Raw genomic sequence first — 24018 nt, 5'->3', positions numbered from 1 at the left:
CCCGTAATGCACAAGTTTGGATGAAGTTAAAAGAATATCTTGGGCTTTTCCAAAGGAATTTGTGATTTCAGGGACAGTTTGTGTCAATGCTGGCTCAAAGTGTTACAGAAATTCAAGCAAAGTCCAGTAAACCTGACATATTATCCCTACTAAACTAACATTTTGCCCCAAACAAATACTTACTGCAACACGATAAACTATTCCAGCTGTGATGTTAGTATCAGTACATTCAAGACTATGTTTTAATGGGTTAATATTAACATTTAAAAGTCTGTTTTCATAAAGGCCACAAAGTATTAATCGTGTTCAAGGTATTATAAAAAAGATCACAACTGTTGAGGTTTAACCAGCAGAAAACAAAGCACATAAACAGAGAAAAGCCTCAGAATTGAGCCGGGTAGAGACATTTAAAGCTAAATGTCAGCCTAAATGAAAATGCCTCCTTCCACACATAAAGATACAGAAAAATAAGGCTACCTGGTTCAATCACACACACACAGAACATGCGTAGAGCAGCTTTCCCCCCCTCCCTGACCATAGAAAATGGGTGTCTTCACATCTGCTAATCCCACCCACACCTGAAGGAGCAGCCAGAAGAGTCCTGCTTCCCTGTCAGCCCTGTAAAACTCATGTGTATTCACCTTGAATCATTAGTTTTTAGAAGGACTCCTGTTCAGACAGGTTAGAGTGCTGTGCACTGTTTGTATTTGTCGAAGCATGGACAACGAGGGGAGGAAAGTGGTGGTCTGTGACAATGGGACAGGGGTAAGTCAGTTTTTGCACCATGTAGCTTTTTTATGCAGCCTTTTATCTAACGTTGTCACCACATTGTAAGCCAAACCTTTATGTTTTTTTTTTTTTTTTGTAAATCTGCAACAGGTGTGCTGTATGTTTGGCAGGTATCTGTTTTCTTTTAAAAAGGATCGATTTAAATCTTGCTCGGCCACATTAGAACGGTTACTGTCCAACATATGAAGAAGTCCACGATGGGAAACTGTGTGCATACTGCACCTTGTTTCCACATGTGTCTGGACTTGTCAGTCTCCTACCCTTAGATGCGTCCTTAAATGGCTGGGATGCTTTGAACGGAGCACACATTGGATGAGAATTGGCTCCTTGATACTATGCTGCAGTGTCTGCATGTTGCTTTCAGATGACAGTCCTACCAATTAGAAACCGGTCTATGTTTTTATTTTTCATTCATTTCTTTATTATGCCTCTGCTAGGAATGCATTGCGTCCCTTCAGGCTAAGGAATGTGTGTATGACACACGGACTAGTTGAGACAGGAAAAGTGGGAGGTGTTGTCAGAGCAAAGCACAGCCTGTGGTGAATGTCATGCTATTTACAGGCTGTGTGATACAGCATTTATTTAAATGCAAAATCATCACTGTATATCCACGCATTTAAAAAGCACCTTTTCAGAGGCATCATGGCAGAGATGGGACCAAGTCACACATGTGTAAGTCTCACAAGTAATTTTTTCTTGGGCAAGTCAAGTCAAGTCACCTTATTATTGCAATTTTACCTGCAGAATCTGATCTTAAAGGCGGGGTAGGGGTTCTTTTTCTGAAGCATTTTTTTTACATATTGCTTGAAATACTCTTCACACCCCCATTGCAACCAATTAATTAAAAGTTTTGACACAAATATGAAAAGTTTTAGTGGCCTCTAGAACGTACAATCTAGGAAAAACACTATCCAATCATACTGAACGGACCGTTAACGATGATTGGATTCTGATGCCGTCTATCAAACTACAACCTGCTCCTCCCTCCCCCTCCTTCCCCCTGTGCACGTACCCTGCTTCGTGAACGAATTACGCGTCCAGAAGCTTGGCAGGAAGCTAAACTAGAGCCAGCTTGGCTAGCACCTAGCATTATTAAACGTATAGTTAGCATATACTAAATACTAAATACAGCAACGATCGATGATTGCTGTCAGAACAGCGCTCGTGCACCTATGTGCTCGTGCGCGTTCATGTACTCTAGAGGCGTGGCTTCGGGGGGAAAGTGAAGAAAAGGGTTGGGACTTTTTACCTGTGTATTTTCAAAATGCAGCTTCGCTGGACTCAAAATCCAGGATCTCCTACCCTACCTTTAATAAAGTGAAAAGACAAGATATAAGTAACTGTCAGTAAACATCATTGGCCAATGTGTCCAACCTGTCCACCCCGTATCATATCAAGCTAACGTTAGCTAACTACCGACTAGGCTAACAGGATAATTTTAGCTAATTTGACGAGCACTTACTGGTCAGAATGGATCTTCAAATGACGAACAAAGTTGGAAGTTATGCTAGATGCTTAACACTCAAGTCATTCAAGTCATCGTGTCTCAAGTCAAGTCAAGTGCCGAGTCTTTAACTTCCAAGTCCGAGTCGAGTTTCGAGTCTTTTATTTTTTGTCAAGTCACAAGTCATCAAAACAGCGACTCGAGTCGACTTAAGTCCCCATCTCTGCATCATGGAACACCGTTAAGTTTCCTGGGTGCTTGTTAAAGTAATGCTATGTAACATTTCTACCTTAAAATAACAGCTTGAAAAAAATTGTGCAGCTAGAATGAGTTTTAATATTACGATTGGCCTGTCTCCTATGCCCTTCGGGGGTCTGAGTTGGAAAAACTGCGCTATGTAACTTTGCTGGAGCGGCCCGGGAGCTGAGCGGAAGTACTTCGACTTGCTTTCTGGCACACCTACCGCAAAAACAAATAGACCCCTCTCACGCTCCCAGGTATAAGGCTAAGCTAGCGCAACATTGTCAGTACGATCATCATGGCAGAGGCACCGAAGAAACAGAAGAAGACGTTGACTGATGAAGCAAGGAAGAGAAAGAGATTTACGACAGTGTCTTAACCGTACATTACCTCCAAGCCTGTAGGGGGAGCTCCATAATGGGCTTTTTGAGAAGTTACATAGTATTGCTTTAAGCTCAGCACCAGACTGAAATAAATGCACCCATCTGTAAAAAAGGCTTCACGTCAACGTGACTTTATCCACGCACAGAAAACTGTTAATATGTTTTTACATTCACCACTCTGCAGTTTGTCAAGTGCGGCTTTGCTGGATCCAACTTCCCCGAGCACATCTTCCCCGCCATGGTGGGTCGACCACTCATACGATCCACCACCAAAGTGGGCAACATCGAGATAAAGGTGAGAAAAAAAGCACAACGTTGCCTAAAGAATCGCAGGAATAATCAGATAAATGAGAACGTGAGATCCAAAAAAAGATAAAAAGGAAACGATTGTTTTATAACTGCACACCTGCGTGACTTTCCTTTGCACCACGAGCTCTTCCTGCATCGCATTTCATACGAATTAAAGTGTCTTTAAACTGCACACCTGTTAGTTTCCTGATACACAGTTAAGTTCAAACACCTGTTTAACCTGAGATTGTTCCCACTATCCAAACCTTTCAGCTTCCCTGTGGGATCGCACAAAGTCATTTTCTTAAGCACCAACTAAATAGTACAAGTAAGCTGAGTCATTCTTCGACTCTTTTGGCAAACTGAACCCTTATTTAATCATCAGAACATGTAATAACATGTTAGTGTGCAGCTGCTCATGACAAAGTAACAGAAAAAGATGCAATCAGGAGTTTTTAATCATGATATCCACTAAAATGAGGATTAAATTAGTAGCTGTGCATAAATATTTATAGGAATCCACCGTTAATGTTAGTTTTTAATCACAATTTGTCCACGGATTTTAACCTGAAATCAGTGAAAACCCCTTTCAGAGGACCCAAACCTGTTTTCACAAAGCTGAAATAAGTGTCGTCTCTTCCACCAGGACCTGATGGTGGGGGACGAAGCCAGTGAGTGTCGCTCTTTGCTGGAGGTGTCCTACCCCATGGAGAACGGCATGGTGCGCTGCTGGGAGGACATGCTCCATCTGTGGGATTACACCTTTGGTGCAGACCGCCTCAACATCAACCCGTCAGAATGCAAGGTACAAAGCAGATGGAGATGTTAGCAAAATGACAAATATGATGTTTGGGTTGAGTTTTACTGAGGTTTGGACCCAAAATGCAGGACTTCCAGAGGAAGGAAGTGAAGATGGACAGAGATAGTTTGGGTACTTTGTGGGAAAAAAAGCTAAAGGCACAGCAGCAGAGCTGTCAGTTACAAAAACTGAACCAAAGAGAATACAATTGTTATGATGCAATGGTTTACGATGGTAAGGACACGAATGCGGACTTCAAAAAACAAGACTTGATTTATTAATAAAAAACAAGGTTAAAGCAAAACGCGGCTGAGCCGGATGACAAGACTAGAACTATGAAAACAAAACATGACTAAGACAAAACAAAGAACATGACTTGGAAAAACGCTTAATTTAACTTAAAGGGATAGTTCGCCTCTTTTGACATGAAGCTGTATGACATCCCATATTAGCAACATCATTCATGAACATGTTCTTACCCCCTGCTGCGTCCTGTGAGCAGAGTTCCAGCCTCGTTTTGGCGTTGAGGAAGGTAGTCCGGCTAGTTGGCTGGGGTTTAAAAAATAAAGCGTCTTGCTTCTCAAAACAATATGGGTTCAAAAGAGAAATACATTTGCATCACAAAATCGTCTGTCCTAGCTATCGCCAGGTGGCTGAACGCATTGATATGAAGGGAGGCAAAAATAGTGCCAAGCAATTGTGAGGTCTGACTTTTTAAAGGTAAAAAAAAAAGAAAAAATATATATACAAGCTAAAATATATATAAAAACAGCAGTGGCAAATCTATCTATCTATCTATCTATCTATCTATCTATCTATCTATCTATCTATCTATCTATCTATCTATCTATCTATCTATCTATCTATCTATCTATCTATCTATCTATCTATCTATCTATCTATATATATATATATGCATATGGCAGTATAAACAGAATTTACAGAAGACGTAGGGTTGGATGATGTGATTATCACTACTAAAATCCCAGTCTGACATAGAGATACAACAGCTGTTTTTTTTTAATTTCTTTGTACTGCTAAGTCAATAAAACAACATTTGACTAAGATACCTCCTTGTTGGGTTTAGGTAGAAAGATTACGAGATGTTCCCTGCTGGAAAATAATCACGATTAGAGCCAATATGCATTCTTTTTACACCATCATCACCTTACTGGGTGTTATTTTGCAGGCTGACTCGGTGACACATTAACAGTTTCTTAGTTGGTTTTAGGCAATAACATTAGCTGAAGGTAAGAAATAAACACAAAACACTGTCAGGACCACGCAACAGTCACATTAATGGATGCCATTTTGAGCAGTTGCTCTCACAACCAAGTTTCTGGATAATCTTGCCTACAAACAGACTAAATGCAGCTTTCACGAACCCCCACTTCGGTTCTTGAAACGGCGGAGGATCCAGTTGTTACTAATCTGAATGTATTTTTCCTCTTGAAGATCCTGCTGACCGAGCCGCCCATGAACCCCACCAAGAACCGTGAAAAAATCACAGAGGTCATGTTTGAGACGTACCAGTTCCACGGCATCTATGTGGGGATTCAGGCTGTGCTCACCCTGTACGCCCAGGGTAAGAGGTCCACGTATGTCAGACTCCCACCTTTCCACCCACTGACCACATCACTGTGCAACAGCTTAAATCCTTTATAGTTTGGCCCCCAGCCTTTAATTCAGTTCAGCTTTATTTATAAGGTACTTTAAAGATACAGTCCAGCTCAACCCAATTCACGATAATCAAATTAACAACTGAAGGCTCTGCCTCCCAAACTGGCAGCTGGTTCCACAAAGAGGGGCCTGATAAATGAAGGCTCTGCCTCCCAAACTAGGCAGCTGGTTCCACAGAGAGGGGCCTGATAACTGAAGGCTCTGCCTCCCAAACTGGGCAGCTGGTTCCACAGAGAGGGGCCTGATAACTGAAGGCTCTGCCTCCCAAACTGAGCAGCTGGTTCCACAGAGAGGGGCCTGATAACTGAAGGCTCTGCCTCCCAAACTGGCAGCTGGTTCCACAGAGAGGGGCCTGATAAATGAAGGCTCTGCCTCCCAAACTGGGCAGCTGGTTCCACAGAGAGGGGCCTGATAACTGAAGGCTCTGCCTCCCAAACTGGGCAGCTGGTTCCACAGAGAGGGGCCTGATAACTGAAGGCTCTGCCTCCCAAACTGGGCAGCTGGTTCCACAGAGAGGGGCCTGATAACTGAAGGCTCTGCCTCCCAAACTGGGCAGCTGGTTCCACAGAGAGGGGCCTGATAACTGAAGGCTCTGCCTCCCAAACTGGCAGCTGGTTCCACAGAGAGGGGCCTGATAAATGAAGGCTCTGCCTCCCAAACTGGGCAGCTGGTTCCACAGAGAGGGGCCTGATAACTGAAGGCTCTGCCTCCCAAACTGGGCAGCTGGTTCCACAGAGAGGGGCCTGATAACTGAAGGCTCTGCCTCCCAAACTGGGCAGCTGGTTCCACAGAGAGGGGCCTGATAACTGAAGGCTCTGCCTCCCAAACTGGGCAGCTGGTTCCACAGAGACGGGCCTGATAACTGAAGGCTCTGCCTCCCAAACTGGCAGCTGGTTCCACAGAGAGGGGCCTGATAAATGAAGGCTCTGTCTCCCAAACTGGGCAGCTGGTTCCACAGAGAGGGGCCTGATAACTGAAGGCTCTGCCTCCCAAACTGGGCAGCTGGTTCCACAGAGAGGGGCCTGATAACTGAAGGCTCTGCCTCCCAAACTGGCAGCTGGTTCCACAGAGAGGGGCCTGATAAATGAAGGCTCTGCCTCCCAAACTGGGCAGCTGGTTCCACAGAGAGGGGCCTGATAACTGAAGGCTCTGCCTCCCAAACTGGCAGCTGGTTCCACAGAGAGGGGCCTGATAAATGAAGGCTCTGCCTCCCAAACTGAGACAGGATGTTCCTGATTTAACAATATTACGAAGGTGAAAGAATGCAGTCCTACAAACCGGTTTTCAGCCGCTGTATTTGGGCAGGATGGGCAGAGCCCCACCTGCCACACCCCCAACCTTTCCGAAATTATAGATAAAATATTTATTTCAACTTCAATCACAGTGGGATTCGTATTACACCATATTGTGGCTTGTGACGGACTTTGCGAGTGGAATCTGTTTTTATTTTCGCTGAAATACAGCTTACCTCCAGTGTGGCTGTTTAACGTTAGATCTATGGCCACTGGCCAGGGCAGATGCCTGGCTGCCCTCAGCTAACCCCGGCCCCGCCGCCCCTTCTTAGAACTCTGGAGCACATTCTACCAATCAGAATCACTGTAGGCCCCTACGTAGCATTATATCATGTGACATTTAGCGCGCCTGTGTAGATGCTATTGGGGCAGGTGTATGATCTGCCAAATTCCCCTACAAACTTGTTGGATAAAACGGATAACTATGTCGGATTTCACGTTTGTGGTAGGTAAAGATTTTACTTTATAGTTGCTATCTTACAGAGTTTAAGTGATTGTGAACGAAGTCTTTGCAAAATGGGAAACTGGGAGTGATTTAACGAAATATCTTAGCTTGATGAGCAAAGCAATGTTGAGACAGTAAACAATGTGTTGACAGCTTTGTACATGTACAGTAGGTTACTTGTCTGCTAGCTTAGGTTTCCCCAAAACTAGCTAAAAACGTTGTAAGGATCTCCTCCGAGAATCTTTGCTACACACTGTCCCGCCTACTGCTATATTACTCTGCACAACCTCAGGAGCGAGTCAGTCTGATAGTAGGCTAAAGCGAGTGAAAGCAGTAATCCGTTTATCGTTTATCCAAAGTGCACATACACGCGTTCCCATGCGTAGGCTACCCATGCGCGACCGAAGTTCGTACCAAGTTCGACAAGTTTCCCTCTAATTGAAACGTAGGCAGTATTAATTCCTTTCACAAACTTTCTCTTTGTTCATTTTCATGGGGCTTTTGTGTTTGTTGTATGGCAGACTTTCATGCGAGTGCGCACATCCCCCCCTTGCGTATGGTTGCATAGACTATTGGCCTATTGCGTATGATAACGCAGATCATCTGCCCCGCCTATTTTCCTGACCATGAACCGCTACTGCCTGTTTTATATGTGAGTTAAAAGACAGATCTGATCAAAAATAACTCCAAGGTTCCTCACAGAAAATGTAATCTAGAATAGAAAAGCTTTCTGTCAGCATCGTAAAAGCTTTCTCAATATGAACAGGTTTGCTCACCGGCGTGGTCGTCGACTCGGGAGATGGCGTCACCCACATCTGTCCAGTGTACGAGGGATTCTCTCTGCCTCACCTCACGCGCAGGCTGGACATCGCGGGCCGTGACATCACACGCTACCTCATCAAGGTGAGAAACGTCAGCGTAAAAATCCGACAAATTCCTTCATGAACTTGATTTAAAACCCTTTTTGTCCTCCTGTCAGCTCCTGCTCCTCCGCGGTTACACCTTCAATCAAACGGCCGACTTTGAGACCGTGCGGATGCTGAAGGAGAAGCTCTGCTACGTCGGATACAACATCGAGCAGGAGCAGAGTCTGGCCGCAGAGACCACCTTCCTGGTGGAGTCCTACATGGTAGGTTGAGGAAAATAGGTTGGGAGAAATAACTGAAAAAATATAAATATATTTAGGGCTGGGCAGTTAACTCGTTAATTTTTTTATCGCCGATAAATATTTTATCGCGCATTAACGCAGGTTTTATTTATCTATTTTTTTTATTACATTTTTTTTTAAATAACATTTTTTCAGTCTTTTATTTTGTAAAAGTCTGCTGCTCACAGGCTTTTATTTTGTAAAAGTCTGTTGCTCACAGGCTTTTATTTTGTAAAAGTCTGTTGCTCACAGGCTTTTATTTTGTAAAGGTCTGTTGCTCACAGGCTTTTATTATTGTAAAAGTCTGTTTCTCACAGGCTTTTATTTTGTAAAGGTCTGTTGCTCACAGGCTTTTATTTTGTAAAAGTCTGCTGCTCACAGGCTTTTATTTTGTAAAAGTCTGTTGCTCACAGGCTTTTATTTTGTAAAGGTCTGTTGCTCACAGGCTTTTATTATTGTAAAAGTCTGTTTCTCACAGGCTTTTATTTTGTAAAGGTCTGTTGCTCACAGGCTTTTATTATTGTAAAAGTCTGTTTCTCACAGGCTTTTATTTTGTAAAGGGCTGTTGCTCACAGGCTTTTATTTTGTAAAAGTCTGCTGCTGTCTGCTGTGGAACAGGAAAAGAAAGTAATCGGCGGATCCACCAAACATGGAGAAGGGTACGGAACTTTTACTCGGCCATTTTCATGTTAAAGTTCTTCCAGACGGCGGAGTCGACAGAACCAAAGTCATCTGTAAACGCTGCCAAGTTGAATTGTCTTCTCAGCGTAGTAGTTCCAGTCTAAAATATCACTTAAAGACAAAACACACAACTGATAGCAGCAAGTCATTCAAGGAAACAGACAGTGGAGCGAGGCTTCTACATAAAAACTACAGAAAGATGCTGATGTTAAAAGTGTGTTTGCACAACAAATGTTATGGCACTTTCATTCATATGGCAGCACATTTAAAATAAAGCTAAATGCTAAAAGCTATACACTACTTTTGGATTCATTTTTGGGATTTTGCGTACAAATGCGATTAATCGTGATTAATCAGGGAAATCATGTGATTAATTAGATTAAACATTTTAATCGTTGTCCAGCCCTAATTAATATGTATCTATTTAATCACATTGCAGAGTTTCACATCTGTTTAACCAAGGTGGGAATCACTGTGCTCATGTGCCCAGCATCACTTTGTGATAGATCTTGTGGGTTGAAATGTGCGCGCTCCTGTCTTTGTTGCAGCTTCCTGACGGCCGGCATGTGAATGTCGGCGGGGAGCGATTCGGGGCCCCTGAAGCTCTTTTCCAGCCCCATCTCATCAACGTGGAGGGAGCAGGCGTGGCCGAGCTGCTGTTCAACACCATCCAGGCTGCAGACATTGACCTCAGGTCTGAGTCTCCACCCTGCTCTCTGTGATTAAACCTGAACAAAGCACACACAGTGGTGGTATCTGACGGGGCGTGCTGAGTCATGCCTCTCGGCGTTTTCTCGTGCAGGGCCGACTTCTACAAGCACATTGTTCTCTCAGGGGGGACCACCATGTACCCCGGCCTTCCATCCAGGCTGGAAAGGGAGATCAAGCAGCTCTACCTGGAGAGGGTGCTCGATGGAGACATTAAGAAACTATCAGTAAGAACTTTATATTCATTAATGATGGCCCTACTTTACACTGAAAAAAGGGACTTTTTGGTGAAGTAAACTCTATTAGAGTAACTGTCATAATTTCTACCTTGTGTTTTTAAGATTCAGTAAGAACTAGAGCTTCGTAAGTAAAATTAAACATTTTATTAACGTAATACATGAATTATGGGGGAAGAGTAAGTTTTACTTAGGTTTCCTCATACAATTTAAATGTTTAATAGTTGTATGTACATAAACCTAGAAATACTACATAAACTTTACTCTGAAAGTGTATCGTTAAAATCTACTAAGTTACTTCATAACAGCAAAATTTACTTAAAATTTTGAGTAAAATGATGTTCCTGCCTATGAAAAACAAGTAGACTTTACTTAATTTGTTTAAATAAATATAACTTAAAACTTAGATGTAATTAAGTAAATGTTACTTAATACCTTCACAACTGTTATGTTTTATGGTAAGTAACATTTACTGGATAATTGACTGGGAAGTGAGTGTTATTTGATATTGCAGCATTAAATATTACTTAAATCATTTGAGTGCAAATACTTACAAAGGGTTTTTTTTTTAAGTAAATCTTATGAGTTGTTTTTTTCAGTGTACTGTAACGAGGCGAGACGGCACCAAAAAGCGTTATTTTTCCCCTTTGCAGAGGTTCAAGATTCGAATTGAGGACCCTCCCAGACGTAAACACATGGTGTTTCTGGGCGGTGCCGTGCTGGCCAACATCATGAAAGACAAGGAGTCGTTCTGGCTGAGCAGAGCGGAGTACCAGGAGAAAGGCCTGGGAGTGCTGCAGAAGCTGGGAGGTGCAGTCAGATGAGAGCAAAATGAAACCTCAGATTACTGCCTCTGCTTTATCCATGCTTCTGCTAAAACATTTCCAGTCAGTGGGTAAAAACACAGAGATAATTGGATAGTTCATTTTCATAATAACTGTGAAACATTTTCATGATTGAATTGAACTCGATTGGATGATGTCCGCTTTCTTTCTTTCTGTTCTTTTTTTTTTTTTTTACCATTTTCTGATATTTCTACTTGCAAATACCTGACAAACTGAAACTGTAAGCAGCTGTTTAAGGACTGATTAAACTTTGAATCAGCAGATTGTATCATTTATTTATTATAATTACCTGAACTGAGTCCTGATTTAGCCTAATGCAGTGGTGACACACAAAATAATAACATATAACCTTAAAGGAGAAGTTTGGTTTTTTTTAAATCTGGACCTTATTTCTGGCATAAAATACATTCATCTACTCACAGATAACAGTTTGGTGAAAGTCGGCGTCCTTCGGAAGATATTTAGATCACTGGAGATCGGCGTATATCCATATAACGGGAGAGAACAGAGACAACACAGCCTCTAAATAAGGCATTATCTGTCTTTATTTCACCAATACTTTATGACCAATGAATGAATGAACGCGTACTTTTGCACTGTTAGGTCAGAGCTGCCGTGTTGTTGTTACTGGGATGACGTCATCGCCGCGCGCCGCTGCAGCACAGCTCATTCACTCCGGTAAGGACGTCCATCGTACTCAAAGTCGTCGTCCACGTCGTCAAAATCTGATAAATATCCTGCCATGTTGGACAAAAGTAGCAGCAACAAACTCTGTGGGAAGTTAGCCGACTGTCACAGAGCTCGGAGTAAATACGGGCTGTGTACTTCTCCTATTACTCCTACTAACTTTTTGAGTTTGAGTAGAAGTTCCCGGATGCATACTAGATTCTCCGAAATGTTGAGCATACATCATGAGGTTACTACTCATACTAAAACTACCCAAGATGCAACGTAACGTGACGTCGCCGATCGTCATTTCCTGTCAAAACGGCAGTTTCAAGCTAGCTACAACGAGGGTAGGTTCACTTCCTGTTTTCAAAACAAAAGCACCAATTGTATCGTAATGGCTTTCCCTTTGATAAAAGGCAACGGGTATTTTATTTTGTGAAAATAACAGGAAGTGCGTTGCTCACTGCGGCTAGCTTTAGTAGCGCCGAATTCGTGGGAACAGAATTGTAAACAGCCGGTATTTAGTCAGGTTTTCAACACGTTGGGGATCTAAACGACTACTTTCTCGCCTGAAAATGTTTCAAATGTTGCTAAAGTTTACAGAGTTTAGAGCTTAAGGGAAATCAGCTTCAGGCCGGCTGATTTCGGCTCGGGCAGGAGCGAAATGCATTGTGGGTAAACGCTCTGCATACTGTCTGATCGATCAGTATGTAGTATGCAGAATGCAGTATGCGGTTTCGAACACAGCCTTAGAAAGCTTCCTATAAGCCCCCCGATAACAACAACACGGCAGCTCTGAGCTAACAGTGCAAAAGTACGTGTTCATTCATTCATTGGTCTTAAAGTATTGGTGAAATAAAGACAGATAATGCCTTATTTAGAGGCTGTAAGAGGTGAACTTCTCCTTTAAATATCAGCCAGGATCAAACTAATTGGATAAATTAGTTTTGGAGTGAAGCTACAGTTAGGAGTATCCTGGACTTTTCCACAGAATACAGGTACTAATTTCAAAATAATATAAAAATAGGTCAGATCTGGGTGTTATTTGTTTCATTCAACTTTTTTCTAACATTCTCACTCAAAATGTCAACGAAAGACATTTTCCTGAGATGCCTCTAAATAAATCTCATCCCATATGTGTCCCTGCCTAAAATGGTCCATATCAAGCGATCAAGAGGAGAAACCTCCGTCCTCTTAACAGAAATACTTTGAGTTACAGATGGTTTTTGTTAGCATTGCTGCCATCTGGTGGTTGAGTTGGTCTAAGACGTCCCACCTCAGTACAAAACTGCACGGAACAACAAAACGAACGGATATTGCAATGTCTTTTATTGCGATACTGAGTTACCTGACAAAATACAGAAAGGTGTTTGTACACTGAAAAGAAATAAGTCAGCTCTCACAGTGAACACATGCTTCACGCACACACCACATCCGCAGAACCTTCACATCGAATGAAAAAGCATGCAATAATGTCCAAAAAACACGTCATAGCTTAGAAACGAGCCTCCTCAGCGGATTTAAAAACTCCAGATGTGTTGAAAATCCATACTTAGGGTTTGATATCTACTCAACAGATTGAAACGATTAAAAGTTAAGTTTTAAATTCACAATATGATACAGGAGAATGCAGAGCCGGCCCAAGGCATATGCCAACTACGCGGTCGCTTAGGGCCCCCACGCCACCAGGGGGCCCCAGAGAGCACCAAGACGTTGTGATAAAAAAGGTAAATATATACATGAAATTAAAATAACATTGAATAATTTAAACGAAATTGTATTACACCAGAATTTTTTTTTTTATAATTTTGACAAAATACTATTACTAGGTTAATTTATGCCTCCTGTTGGCTGCTGCCACCATTGGGCAAAATTATTTTAGAATTTTATTTATTATTTAAGTATTTAATTTTGATTACAACTTTATTTTTCTGTAAGATAATGTGAATGTCATTTGATTCTATTTTGTATTTGTATTTTGAACATTTTGCACACCATTGCACATCTGAAAGAAATTAAACTATTTAACGTGTTTACTATAAATGCAGTCTCCAGCCTGCTGATGTTACTTTCAAATAGTTAAATTGATGAGCCATACTTATACATCACTCTTTATGTAGAAGTTAATTAAACCATATTTACGAGTTTGCTATCCCTTTAAGGTTAAAAACAAGAATGGCACCTGTATAATGTAAGATGATTACAAATAATGCTAATGATTGTGGGTCCGTTACACACATAACAGTGTAGCCTATGAAATAATGAGACATCTGGAGCTGAGGTGATGGTAGGGGGGCCCCAAATGAAATTCTGCTTAAGGCCCCATAAAGGCTTGGGCCGGCCCTGGGAGAATGGCACCGAGTTGAACAGTCAGTCGATCGCGATAACTTGCAGCAGGAGTCAACGCAAGCTGGTGACGTGGACGTTTACATTCAACCAGCTACCGCGGGGGTCCCCGGTTATTTTGGTCAGACTGTCATCGGCCAAGAGAAAACGAAAAAGAACTGAAGAGCGGTGGATAGAAACGAGGGATGAACGCAGCTCTGAAAGGAAAAAGAAGGTTTTTAAATACATTCACAAGTCAGTCAGTAAATCTGTTGCAGGCTGTCCTGGAGCGACGGCGGGATGTGCGTCTGTTCCCCCCCCCCTTCACATGAATTCAAAGAAAAAGAGCCGAGGCTCTTCTGTGGCTTCCCTCCCACTCGCCAATTACTCCACCTGCCGAAACCACTTAATAGAAAGGAGGAGAGTCTGCACCTTTTCTCTCCGAAAGGTGAAGATAAATCTGCCTCCGTGGGCGATTCTGAACACAAACAGCTGATTTAAAGCTTCCCTCAACCTGATTTTCTTTCAAAGCAAACAGCTCACAAAATGGCATCTTTTGATCGTTTTTTTTTCCTGTCACTTTGGTATTGAGGTTTGGTCTTGGCTAACTTTTTGTCCAGCTGTACTCCAGGGGGCAGGGAAGGCTTGCATCCCCCTTCCATCCAAACATCTGCAGACTTTTACACATAGAGTGAAGCAATAAAACATCCCAGAACTACACTGCACTGGAAAAAATGCCCCTTCCAAAAAATAAGTAAGAAAAACAACAAATACGAGACGTTTTTGCTTGAAATAAGCAAAAAAAATCTGCCAATTGAACTAGTGAAAATCGGCTTGTCAAGATTTCTTGAAATAAGATGTGATTTTTGGGACTTTTGAGATAAAAGTGATCTTGAAATTAGCTTAAAAACCTCTTCAAATGTAAAAAAAAGCTTGTTTCATATGAAATCCGACTCAAAACAATTTGTTTTCAAGACTTTTTCATTTAACAAGATATTCCAGAAGTCTTCAAACAAGTCCCTGCACTCTCAGAAAATAAAGTACAGAATTGTACCTTTAGGGGAACGATGGCTTGTCACTGGGGCAGTACCCTCAGAAGGTATAGTTTTGTACCCTTATACTGAAGTAGCCTAACACAGACTGTCTATTGTACCCCAACATGTAGAAAAAAAGGTACATATATGAACCTTTTACCACTTGAGTACATATATGTACTTTTTGGACCCTCTAAAAAGGTACATATAGGTACCTTTTACCACTTGAGTACATATATGTACCTTTTGGACCCTCTAAAAAGGTACATATAAGTACCTTTAGGTCCAATAATTAACCCTACATTAGTATAGATTGTACCTCAGGGGACAAAAAAGGACTCGTACTGTACCCCTATTTCTGAGAGTGTATATCTGGCTGAAATAATACTTGTTAGGCAGTTGTGTCTTATATTAAGTGTAATGAGATATTTTGACTAGAAATGAGACAAATATACCTGGTAAGACTTAGATTTTTTCCAGTGTGTGAAAGGGTTACATCACCACAGTGGACAGGTTGCCTTCCTATGTACGTGGAGGAAAACGGTTTTGTTTCCAGGCAACGGCAGTCTGACAGAATTAGTCTTTGGATCTGAGCCTCCTCGTGTTTTAATGATGTAATCCCTTCACGGTGTAACTCTGGGTTCAGTTTTCAAGCGACAATCAAATCCATTTATTACACATTTTACACTCGCAGCCACACAGAGTGGTTTGGCAACAAGTCCCTCTGTCGGTCCTGCGTGTTGGTCCGTTTTGGGGAAGAGTTTACCATTTAAGGTCGGCTTGGCAGTCTGAAGAAAGGGCCGTCGGCGCTCACAAGTCCTGATCCATGACGAGACACAACACACCGCCGGAGAGAAAGAGACAGAGAGAGAAAGAGACAGAGAAAAAGACCGAGCATCCATCTCCTCTCCATGCCTCCCACTCACTCCTCACACACCGACTCGCTCAGGTCCACGGCGCCACCTCTGGTGAGCCGCCGCATCTTGCTGAAGTCGTGGTCGGTCCTCAGGTATGAGAGCGAGGGGCCCCCCTCGCTGTGGCTGGCCAGGTCCTGGGGCTGGGCCTGAGCCGGCAGGGCCCTCATTTCGCCGCCGCTGCGCCAGTACAAGCTGTATTGCTGCGGGTCAGACACTCCGAAGGTGGCGGCGCACAGCTGCGCCAGGGCCTGGCTCGTCTCCCCGGCTCTCCACTGCAACGTCCGCACGGCGCTCCGCTCCCCGTCCTGGAACAGTATCCGAACGCACCTCTGGGAGGGGAGGGAAAAACAAGAGAGTGAACACTGTATTGATGGAAAAACAAGAGGTCAAGAGGCTTATGGAGCGAGGGCAAAAGAGGGGGAGTAGAGAGGGATGAAGCCAGAGGAGGAGTGAGAAGCACACAGGCTGATAATCTGCCTCAGTGCATGAGACAAAAGTAACCGTCTTAAACAAAGCTGCTGCCTCCCACACACAGCCAGGTCGAAAAAGCCCGATATGAAATCATCTCCGTGGGATTGCTCTTTCCTCTGCTGCATCTTCAGAGACAAACTTCCAACAAGGACCCCACTAAACTCATCGTCCACATCCAAACTCATCACAGCGCGTCCATCGAGAAGTTTGACTTCTATCCATCTCCCCAAAAGAACAGAAAGCCATCAGACATAAAAGCTAACGAGCCGTTACATAACTCTGCTCACAGCACGCCGTGAAAACTGGACAGAATCCCTTTACCAAACACCAAATGTTGAGAAACTGGAGAGCAGGATCCCCACACGCAAATCAAATCAAATCAAATTTATTTGTAGCACATTTCATGTCCAAAACAATTCAAAGTGCTTCACATAAAATAAAAGCATTGCAGCAGGGAGTGGAAGAAGCATTAAAAATACATAAAAGAACATAAAGAGAAACAAATAAAATCATTTAAATGAATTTAAAAACAAGCAACAGTCCAGATAAGTTCAAAGATATCGTGCAGATTTCATGCATAAGACACATGAGAAAAGAAATGTTTTTAACCTGGATTTAAGAAAAATGTCTACATTTGGTGAAAGTTTAATCTCCTCTGGCAGTTTGTTCCACTTGTTTAGCAGCATAACAGCTAAATGCTGCTTCCCCACACCAACAAGTCCCACACACAACACGACTTCCAGCAACAAACACGAGCACAAGGAGTCCCAGCGGCTGTTTTCAGAAAAAAAAAAAAGCTGGATAACACACTGGAACAAATCAGAATCAACAGGTCTGCCGTGGAAACTCACAGAGTCGCCGAGCTCCTCGCTGTCCGTGTGCATATTGTGTTTGCCTGCTTCGATGAGTAGATGCAGCTCAATAAATTTCATGTTATCTGACCGCCCACCTCTTCATAGCACTTGGCTCACTGATCTCCGCTTGTGTCAGAGGAAAATCTGGCTGCCGGGTGAGTTAGATCGGCTATTTGAAGCCAGGAGAGGCACCACGTGACCAGACAGAAACGTGGATGACAATGCCCTTTTTTTTCTTTCCATGGGAATCTGACGGATCCGAAGGGGGCCAGGAGGGCAAAAAAGGGCTAAAAAGTCATTGTGTGTGGGGGTGTGTTGGGCATTAGTGCAGGCCCGGCCGTAAACTGGCAGCTTCAGATCAACAGATTACCTCTGAAAATGTCTGAAACTAACCCCCCCCCAAATGAATCCGGAACATATTTGAGGAAAAATCAAAAGGTGTCTCACTTTTTATGCAAGTGCAGCAGCAGCAGGAAACATACCTGAGCTGAAACATGTTTGCTCCCCCCTCTGATGTAGGGCAATGAGTCGCCTCTCAGCATCAGCGTAATCAATTACTTTAATGTCTGACCCTTTTTTGGACGGATTATCACCACCTTTTTTGCAGCTGATTTTGTTTTATCTCACCTCAACTTTATTCATAAAGCCCTTTAAAACAGCCGTGGCTGAAACAAAGTGCTGTACGTGAATAACAACACGAAGTATAAGGCATAAAACACAAGAACAATGTAAAAAAGATAATAAACATTCAAGGTAAACACACAAAACTTGTGCTAAAGGAAAAAAAAATGGAGCAGACTCAGTAAATAATTCCCTATACTCCCTATAATATAGATCAGTGAGCAGTGCTGACCAACATGTCATTGGGGTCATCAGGTGGGAACCCCCTTTCATCAGTGTTTCATCTAGTTGGGCCCACGACACCTCCAGGAGGCTAGACAATGACCACAATCTACCTCAGCCTCTCACCAACTGCACACCAGTCACAGCGGGGTGGGGATGCAAACCCTGGTTCGGGTAGGGGGAAATGAAAATATAGAGGGTGCCAGAGGTGGAGGCAGGACAAGACACACGAGCAGATTCAGCAGAGCAGACAAACTCACCTAAACTGTCCTATAATCACTAAAAATGCCAGCAAAAACAAAGCCATACAGCAATAACAATATTAAAACAATAACAGAAACAGAGTCTCATGCTGGGTTAAAAGCCAGGGAATAAAAATGGGTTTTAAGACTAGTTTTAAAAAATCGTGCTCACAGTTTTCACCGTCGGTCTTAAAAAGGTGCACAAAGACTGGGAAGCGCACGTTGCCACCTCACAGCTTACAGGTCTCAGGTGATTTTTAGTCCAAATTATGGGTGCATTAGGTCAGAAAGTAAGAAAGTTATATTCTGGATGTTTAACCTGAGGCGAACAGTGATGCAGAAAAGGGTGAACTGTCCCTTTAAGGTAATTTTTAAAGAAGATTTTAAGGTGGATATGACGGTGGAAATTGGCATTCTTTCCGTTGCTTGCTTTTAAATTCATTTAAATTATTTTATTTGTTTCTCTTTATGTTCTTTTATGTATTTTTAATGCTTCTTACACTCCCTGCTGCAATGCTTTTATTTTATGTAAAGCACTTTGAATTGTTTTGTACATGAAATGTAAATTTATTGTAGTGTCTGCTGAAGCTGTTGACGGGTTGCCATGGTGAAGCACCTCAAACTGGCTCTCAGGAGGAGTTAATAACGGAAACATTTAGACCTGCTCATGTTCAGAGGGTGCCTTATCCAGGAAGATGCACACTGTCCCTTTTTGGTCATTTTAATTCATTTTTAACCCAATTAATGCGAAATAGGAAACATAACAGAGCACGTTTGATGCTCATTTACTATTTTGTGGGTCTACTAGAATAAGGTTTGGATGCTTTATTGTTAAAAACAACAAATGACACCTAAACTTGTTGCATCTTTAGTTAACTTCTGTGTATTTAAGGCCCAGTCTGCTCTGATCTATCAGCTAACTGATCAAAAATCCAAAAATGAATCCAAAAGTAGTGTACAGCTTTTAGCATTTAGTTTTATTTTAAATGTGCTGCCATATGAATGAAAGTGCCATAACATTTGTTGTGCAAACACACTTTTAACATCAGCATCTTTCTGTAGTTTTTATGTAGAAGCCTCGCTCCACTGTCTGTTTCCTTGAATGACTTGCTGCTATCAGTTGTGTGTTTTGCCTTTAAGTGATATTTTAGACTGGAACTACTACGCTGAGAAGACAATTCAACTTGGCAGTGTTTACAGATGACTTTGGTTCTGTCGACTCCGCCGTCTGGAAGAACTTTAAAATGAAAATGGCCGAGTAAAAGTTCCGTACCCTTCTCCATGTTTGGTGGATCCGCCGATTACTTTCTTTTCCTGTTCCACAGCAGACAGCAACAGACTTTTACAAAATAAAAGCCTGTGAGCAACAGACTTTTACAAAATAAAAGCCTGTGAGCAACAGACTTTTACAAAATAAAAGCCTGTGAGCGACAGACTTTTACAATAATGAAATAAATGATTAAACAGGGGTGGTTTGTGGCGTAGTGGGTTGAGCAGGCGCCCCATGTACAGAGGCTATAGTCCTCGCTGTGCTGCGTGTAGTTCCCCCTCTCTCTGCCCACTGCTTCGTCGAGTTAACGCTATAATAACGAGTTAACTCACCCAGCCCTACTATTTACATTAACTTTATTGCAGCACACTAACTTGGGAGTGAGTGGCTGAACAGTCCGGCCAGATAAGACAGGAAAAAGCCCTTTAACTGAGATTTAAAGCACTAATAACGATAACATTGTTAAAGTTTGAACAACTACCTTTGACAAGGTTGCAAAGACCTCAAGATGAGGCTGAAATAAGCAAAGACAGTTTACTTTTATCTACAGATTTGATGTTTATGTCCTTTAGCTGCATCTCACACCTGCATCTAATTTTCATTTAATAATGTTACGACCTTGTTTTGAGTTTTAGGCCAGAACAGCAGAGTCTCAAACCAAAAGCAGTTAACTTAACACCAGCCTTTTTGGATGGTGGGAGGAAGTACCCGGAGAAAACCCACGCACACACGGGGGGAACATGGAAACTCCCCACTGAAAGGCCCCGGCCGGGATTGGAACCAATAACCCTCTTGGGGCGACGGAGCTAACCAAAACACCTCTTAAACTCTAAGAAGTCTGAGACAGTTACTATAACTATAACTTAGATCTTCTGTACAATACTGTAGTGCAATATCTGATGTGCAAATTACAATATCACCTTGACACTTTAACCACAATGTCACTTTAATTTTTTATTGTCACTTTAATTACATTGTCATTTTAATACAATCGACGCCTTGTTTTATTTATTTGCTAAATATTTTATTTTATTTTATTTTATTTTATTTTATTTTATTTTATTTTATTTTATTTTATTTTATTTTATTTTATTTTATTTTATTTCATTTTTATTTTTCATTATTTATTTTTCATTTTTTGTCACCCCCTTCTGTGTTTTATTTTCTTTATGATTCCATTTTCATGTTCTGCTTTTAATGGACCGCTCTTCGCCCTTCTAATTGCCCTTCGGGGATAAATAAAGTTTTTTCTGATTCTGATGCTGATTCTGACATTTTAACCCTCTGTTTTACACTGGAACTTGTGCACCTTTTTCCCTAAATGCACAGACGGAGCAACATTTATCTGTCCCGAACATGAACCGTGAGGAAAGTGCTGCTCTTTACAGCCTCCATTCAAGACGCTGTTTTTGCCAACATTCATTCACATACTCCAGCTAGGAGTATCTCATATAATTGTCACGCTAAATAATAAGCAACACATCAATCAGACTTTAAAGTCAGACGCTAAACAGCTGCGCAGCAGCGTTTCTGTGCTGTGCCTACTTGGCTCTGCTGGCTCTCCTTTTGTCTCCGGGCCTCTTGGCTCCGCCTGCAGCTCCACTCCTTCAGCGCCTCCTGCACCGGCGGCGTCAGGCAGCCTGAGAACGGCTGCTCCTGCTCCAAGTTCTGGATCAGGCAAAGGCTGGCGTACACGCTGGTCAGGTAGTACCCGCCTGGAAGAGGAAAAGGTGCGGGACACAGAAGATGTTCACCACATCGCACACCACACAGAATTTACTTTCACACTGGAAAAAATGCCCCTCCAAAAATAAGTAAAAAAACAACAAATAAAAGACGTTTTTACTTGAAATAAGCAAAATAAAACTGCCAATGGAACTAGTGAAAATCGGCTTGTCAAGATTTCTTGAAATAAAATGTGATATTTAGGACTTTTGAGATAAAAGTGATCTTGAAATTAGCTTAAAAACCTCTTCAAATGTAAAAAAAAAAGCTTGTTTCATGTGAAATATGACTCAAAACAATTTGTTTTCAAGACTTTTTCATTTAACAAGATATTCAAGATGTATTGTATTAAAACAAGTCCCTATATCTGGCTGAAATGGTACTTGTTAGGCAGTTGTGTCTTATATTAAGTGTAATGAGACATTTTGACTAGAAATGAGACAAATATACTTGGTAAGACTTTGATTTTTTCCAGTGTAGCGTATGAACGAGTCTACAACTTTGCCATCTACTCAGTAAAGAAGATTTAAAAGTAATCAATCCACTAATACAAGTATTAAGTAATAAATAATTGAGGAAAATCAGTTAAATGCAGAGCCACTAAGAGCCAGCGACAAGATTTTAAAGCTAATTTCTTCACTAACACAGACACAAAGGCACATGGAAAACAAAACAGATGTCACATGAAATATTAACGCTGTTTAAATAACTCGTAGAAAGTAGTTAGCAGCTGCTAATGAGTCCCATTTAATGAGTTACAGGAGACCAACAAGGTTAAAGGGCCAAAGCAGTTCAGAGAGGGCCGGTCTCCATGGCAACCGGACCATCTTAAAAGTGTGCTGATCAGAGAAACGGGGGCTTAAAGCAGGTGGGATGTTTGGGACAAAATTTAGTGTCCTCAGAAGGAGCTGAAATAAATGAATGAATAAAAATCTAAAATCCATTTGAACACTTTTTTTGTGGCAACTTTAAACTTTAAACTCGGCTTAAGTGTTCCTCCAACTTGGACTCAAAACAAGCACAACATAGATCAGCTGTGCTGGGATGCTGAGTCTGTTCTGTGGCCAGAACGGGGACAGGCAGAAGCTCATAACCGGCCCTGTGGGGGCAACAGAAAGCATTTAGAGCCGAGGCTGTACCCTCTCCTCCGAGCCAGGAGGGCTCCAGCAGCTCCATCATGTACTCCACCTCTATCAGGATGTGAGGTCGGTTGCACTCCACCATTACATAAGATAACGACGGCAGGAAGTCGTCCCAGCTCACTTCCTGTCCTGAAAAGACAAGAACAGTAAAAAAAAAGAGGTTTTCATTGTTCTCAGGAGTTGAATCTGTGCATAAATTCTGCATGAAACACCAAAAACTGCTCATCTTTAACTCTCAGGAGTTAAACCCTGAACTGGAAACACTTTTCAAAACAGAATTTTTTTTGTTTTTGATAAAGTTTGATTAATTAGTTCTGTTAAAGTTAACAGAGTAAGTTTATTTTCATAGCATTCTTGTTTTTCCTCCCAGTTGGAGTGATTTCTGTTTTTGTAAATTTTCATAGAGTAGTGCCTCCGTTATTTTAGGAGAAGTTATTTGTTTTTTCCTCCGTAGCAGGAGTGACGTTTAGTTAAAGTTAAAGTTTGATAGACCTTTTTGTTTGTTCCTCCGCACAGTGGAGTGATTTTGATTTCCCTGATAAAATTTCATAGATATACTTCTCTAATTTTGGAGAAGTGTTCTCTGGAAAAAATGCCCCTCCAAAAATAAGTAAAAAAACAACAAATACGAGACGTTTTTGCTTGAAATAAGCAAAAAATCTGCCAATGGAACTAGTGAAAATCAGCTTGTCATGATTTTTTTAAATAAGATGTGATATTTAGGACTTTTGAGTTAAAAGTGATCCTGAAATTAGCTTAAAAACCTCTTCAAATTAAAAAAAAAAGCTTGTTTCATGTGAAATATGACTCAAAACAATTTGTTTTCATGACTTTTTCACTTAACAAGATATTCAAGATGTATTGTATTAAAACTAGTCCCTATATCTGGCTGAAATGGTACTTGTTAGGCAGCTGTGTCTGATATCAAGTGTAATGAGATACTCAATGAGACAAACATACTTGGTAAGATTTAGATTTTTACTAGTGTACAAATACATTTGATTTGATTTTGATTTGATTTTCAGTCTGATACTTGAGTTAAACCCTGAACAGTGAACAGCAGCCTCACCGTGTAAGGAGCCCATGGCCTTGTGGACACACTTGCACACCTGCAGCAGCAGCAGCACCTTGTCGATGGGCGAGTGCGTCCGCTGCATGAGGATCAGCTTCTGCCTCACCCTCTCCACCTCTCGGCTATCCGGGACCCCGGTCTGCACCCCGAGGCGCTCCATGGCCGAAGCGCCTTTCAGGCGGAGCAGGTTCTGGGCGAGGCGATGGGTGGATCCGTCCTGGCTGTGCAGGGCCAGCAGCGCCTTCTCCAGCAGGGACCTCAGAGGCCGGAGCACGCAGGAGAACATGGCTCGCTCCAACGCCAGGTCTGAGCAGAAAGGGAGCTTGTTATCGTCTGCTCTGCACTGATTCTGGGTATATAGTCTGTGAGTTTTGTTTATTTTGATCGTATGCAGGTGGAGTAACATGATATGTCTGGAGGAACTGGCGAGATGCCCAGAAAGGTGTGCCGATCAGTGCTCCAAATTAAGACTTGAAG

General features: G+C 42.0%; 2 protein-coding genes across 3 annotated transcripts in view; one reads left to right on the top strand and one right to left on the bottom strand.

Moving 5' to 3' along the window:
- Nucleotides 1-583: 583 nt before the first annotated feature.
- On the top strand, nt 584-11238 carry LOC142369259 (actin-related protein 2). Its single transcript, XM_075451582.1, has 9 exons — nt 584-765; nt 3041-3151; nt 3791-3949; nt 5399-5528; nt 8127-8263; nt 8340-8489; nt 9737-9882; nt 9991-10123; nt 10786-11238. The coding sequence occupies exons 1-9, from the start codon at nt 718-720 to the stop codon at nt 10954-10956; spliced, it is 1185 nt and encodes a 394-aa protein (XP_075307697.1). The 5' UTR covers nt 584-717; the 3' UTR covers nt 10957-11238.
- A 1720-nt stretch (nt 11239-12958) lies between these two features.
- The window catches only part of rin1b (Ras and Rab interactor 1b), a 61884-nt gene continuing 50824 nt past the window's right edge, over nt 12959-24018 (bottom strand). For both annotated transcript variants that reach the window (XM_075451276.1, XM_075451277.1), the window contains exons 9-12: nt 23539-23847; nt 22467-22598; nt 21148-21317; nt 12959-16251 (exon numbers count right to left, since the gene is read on the bottom strand). In XM_075451276.1, coding sequence (XP_075307391.1) covers nt 15928-16251; nt 21148-21317; nt 22467-22598; nt 23539-23847 — 935 coding nt within the window. In that variant the 3' untranslated portion in view covers nt 12959-15927. The remainder of the gene's footprint in view (nt 16252-21147; nt 21318-22466; nt 22599-23538; nt 23848-24018) is intronic.

This window comes from Odontesthes bonariensis, chromosome 19 (genome assembly GCF_027942865.1).
Source record: "Odontesthes bonariensis isolate fOdoBon6 chromosome 19, fOdoBon6.hap1, whole genome shotgun sequence".
Lineage (NCBI taxonomy): Eukaryota > Metazoa > Chordata > Actinopteri > Atheriniformes > Atherinopsidae > Odontesthes > Odontesthes bonariensis.
This window is presented reverse-complemented; position numbering and strand designations above follow the sequence as displayed.

Excerpts from the sequence above, each read along its gene's own strand:
- LOC142369259 (XM_075451582.1), top strand. The coding sequence starts at position 718 with ATGGACAACGAGGGGAGGAAAGTGGTGGTCTGTGACAATGGGACAGGG. Across the intron at positions 3,950-5,398 it reads TCAACCCGTCAGAATGCAAG|ATCCTGCTGACCGAGCCGCC; the intron begins GTACAAAGCAGA and ends TTCCTCTTGAAG. Across the intron at positions 8,490-9,736 it reads TCCTGGTGGAGTCCTACATG|CTTCCTGACGGCCGGCATGT; the intron begins GTAGGTTGAGGA and ends TCTTTGTTGCAG.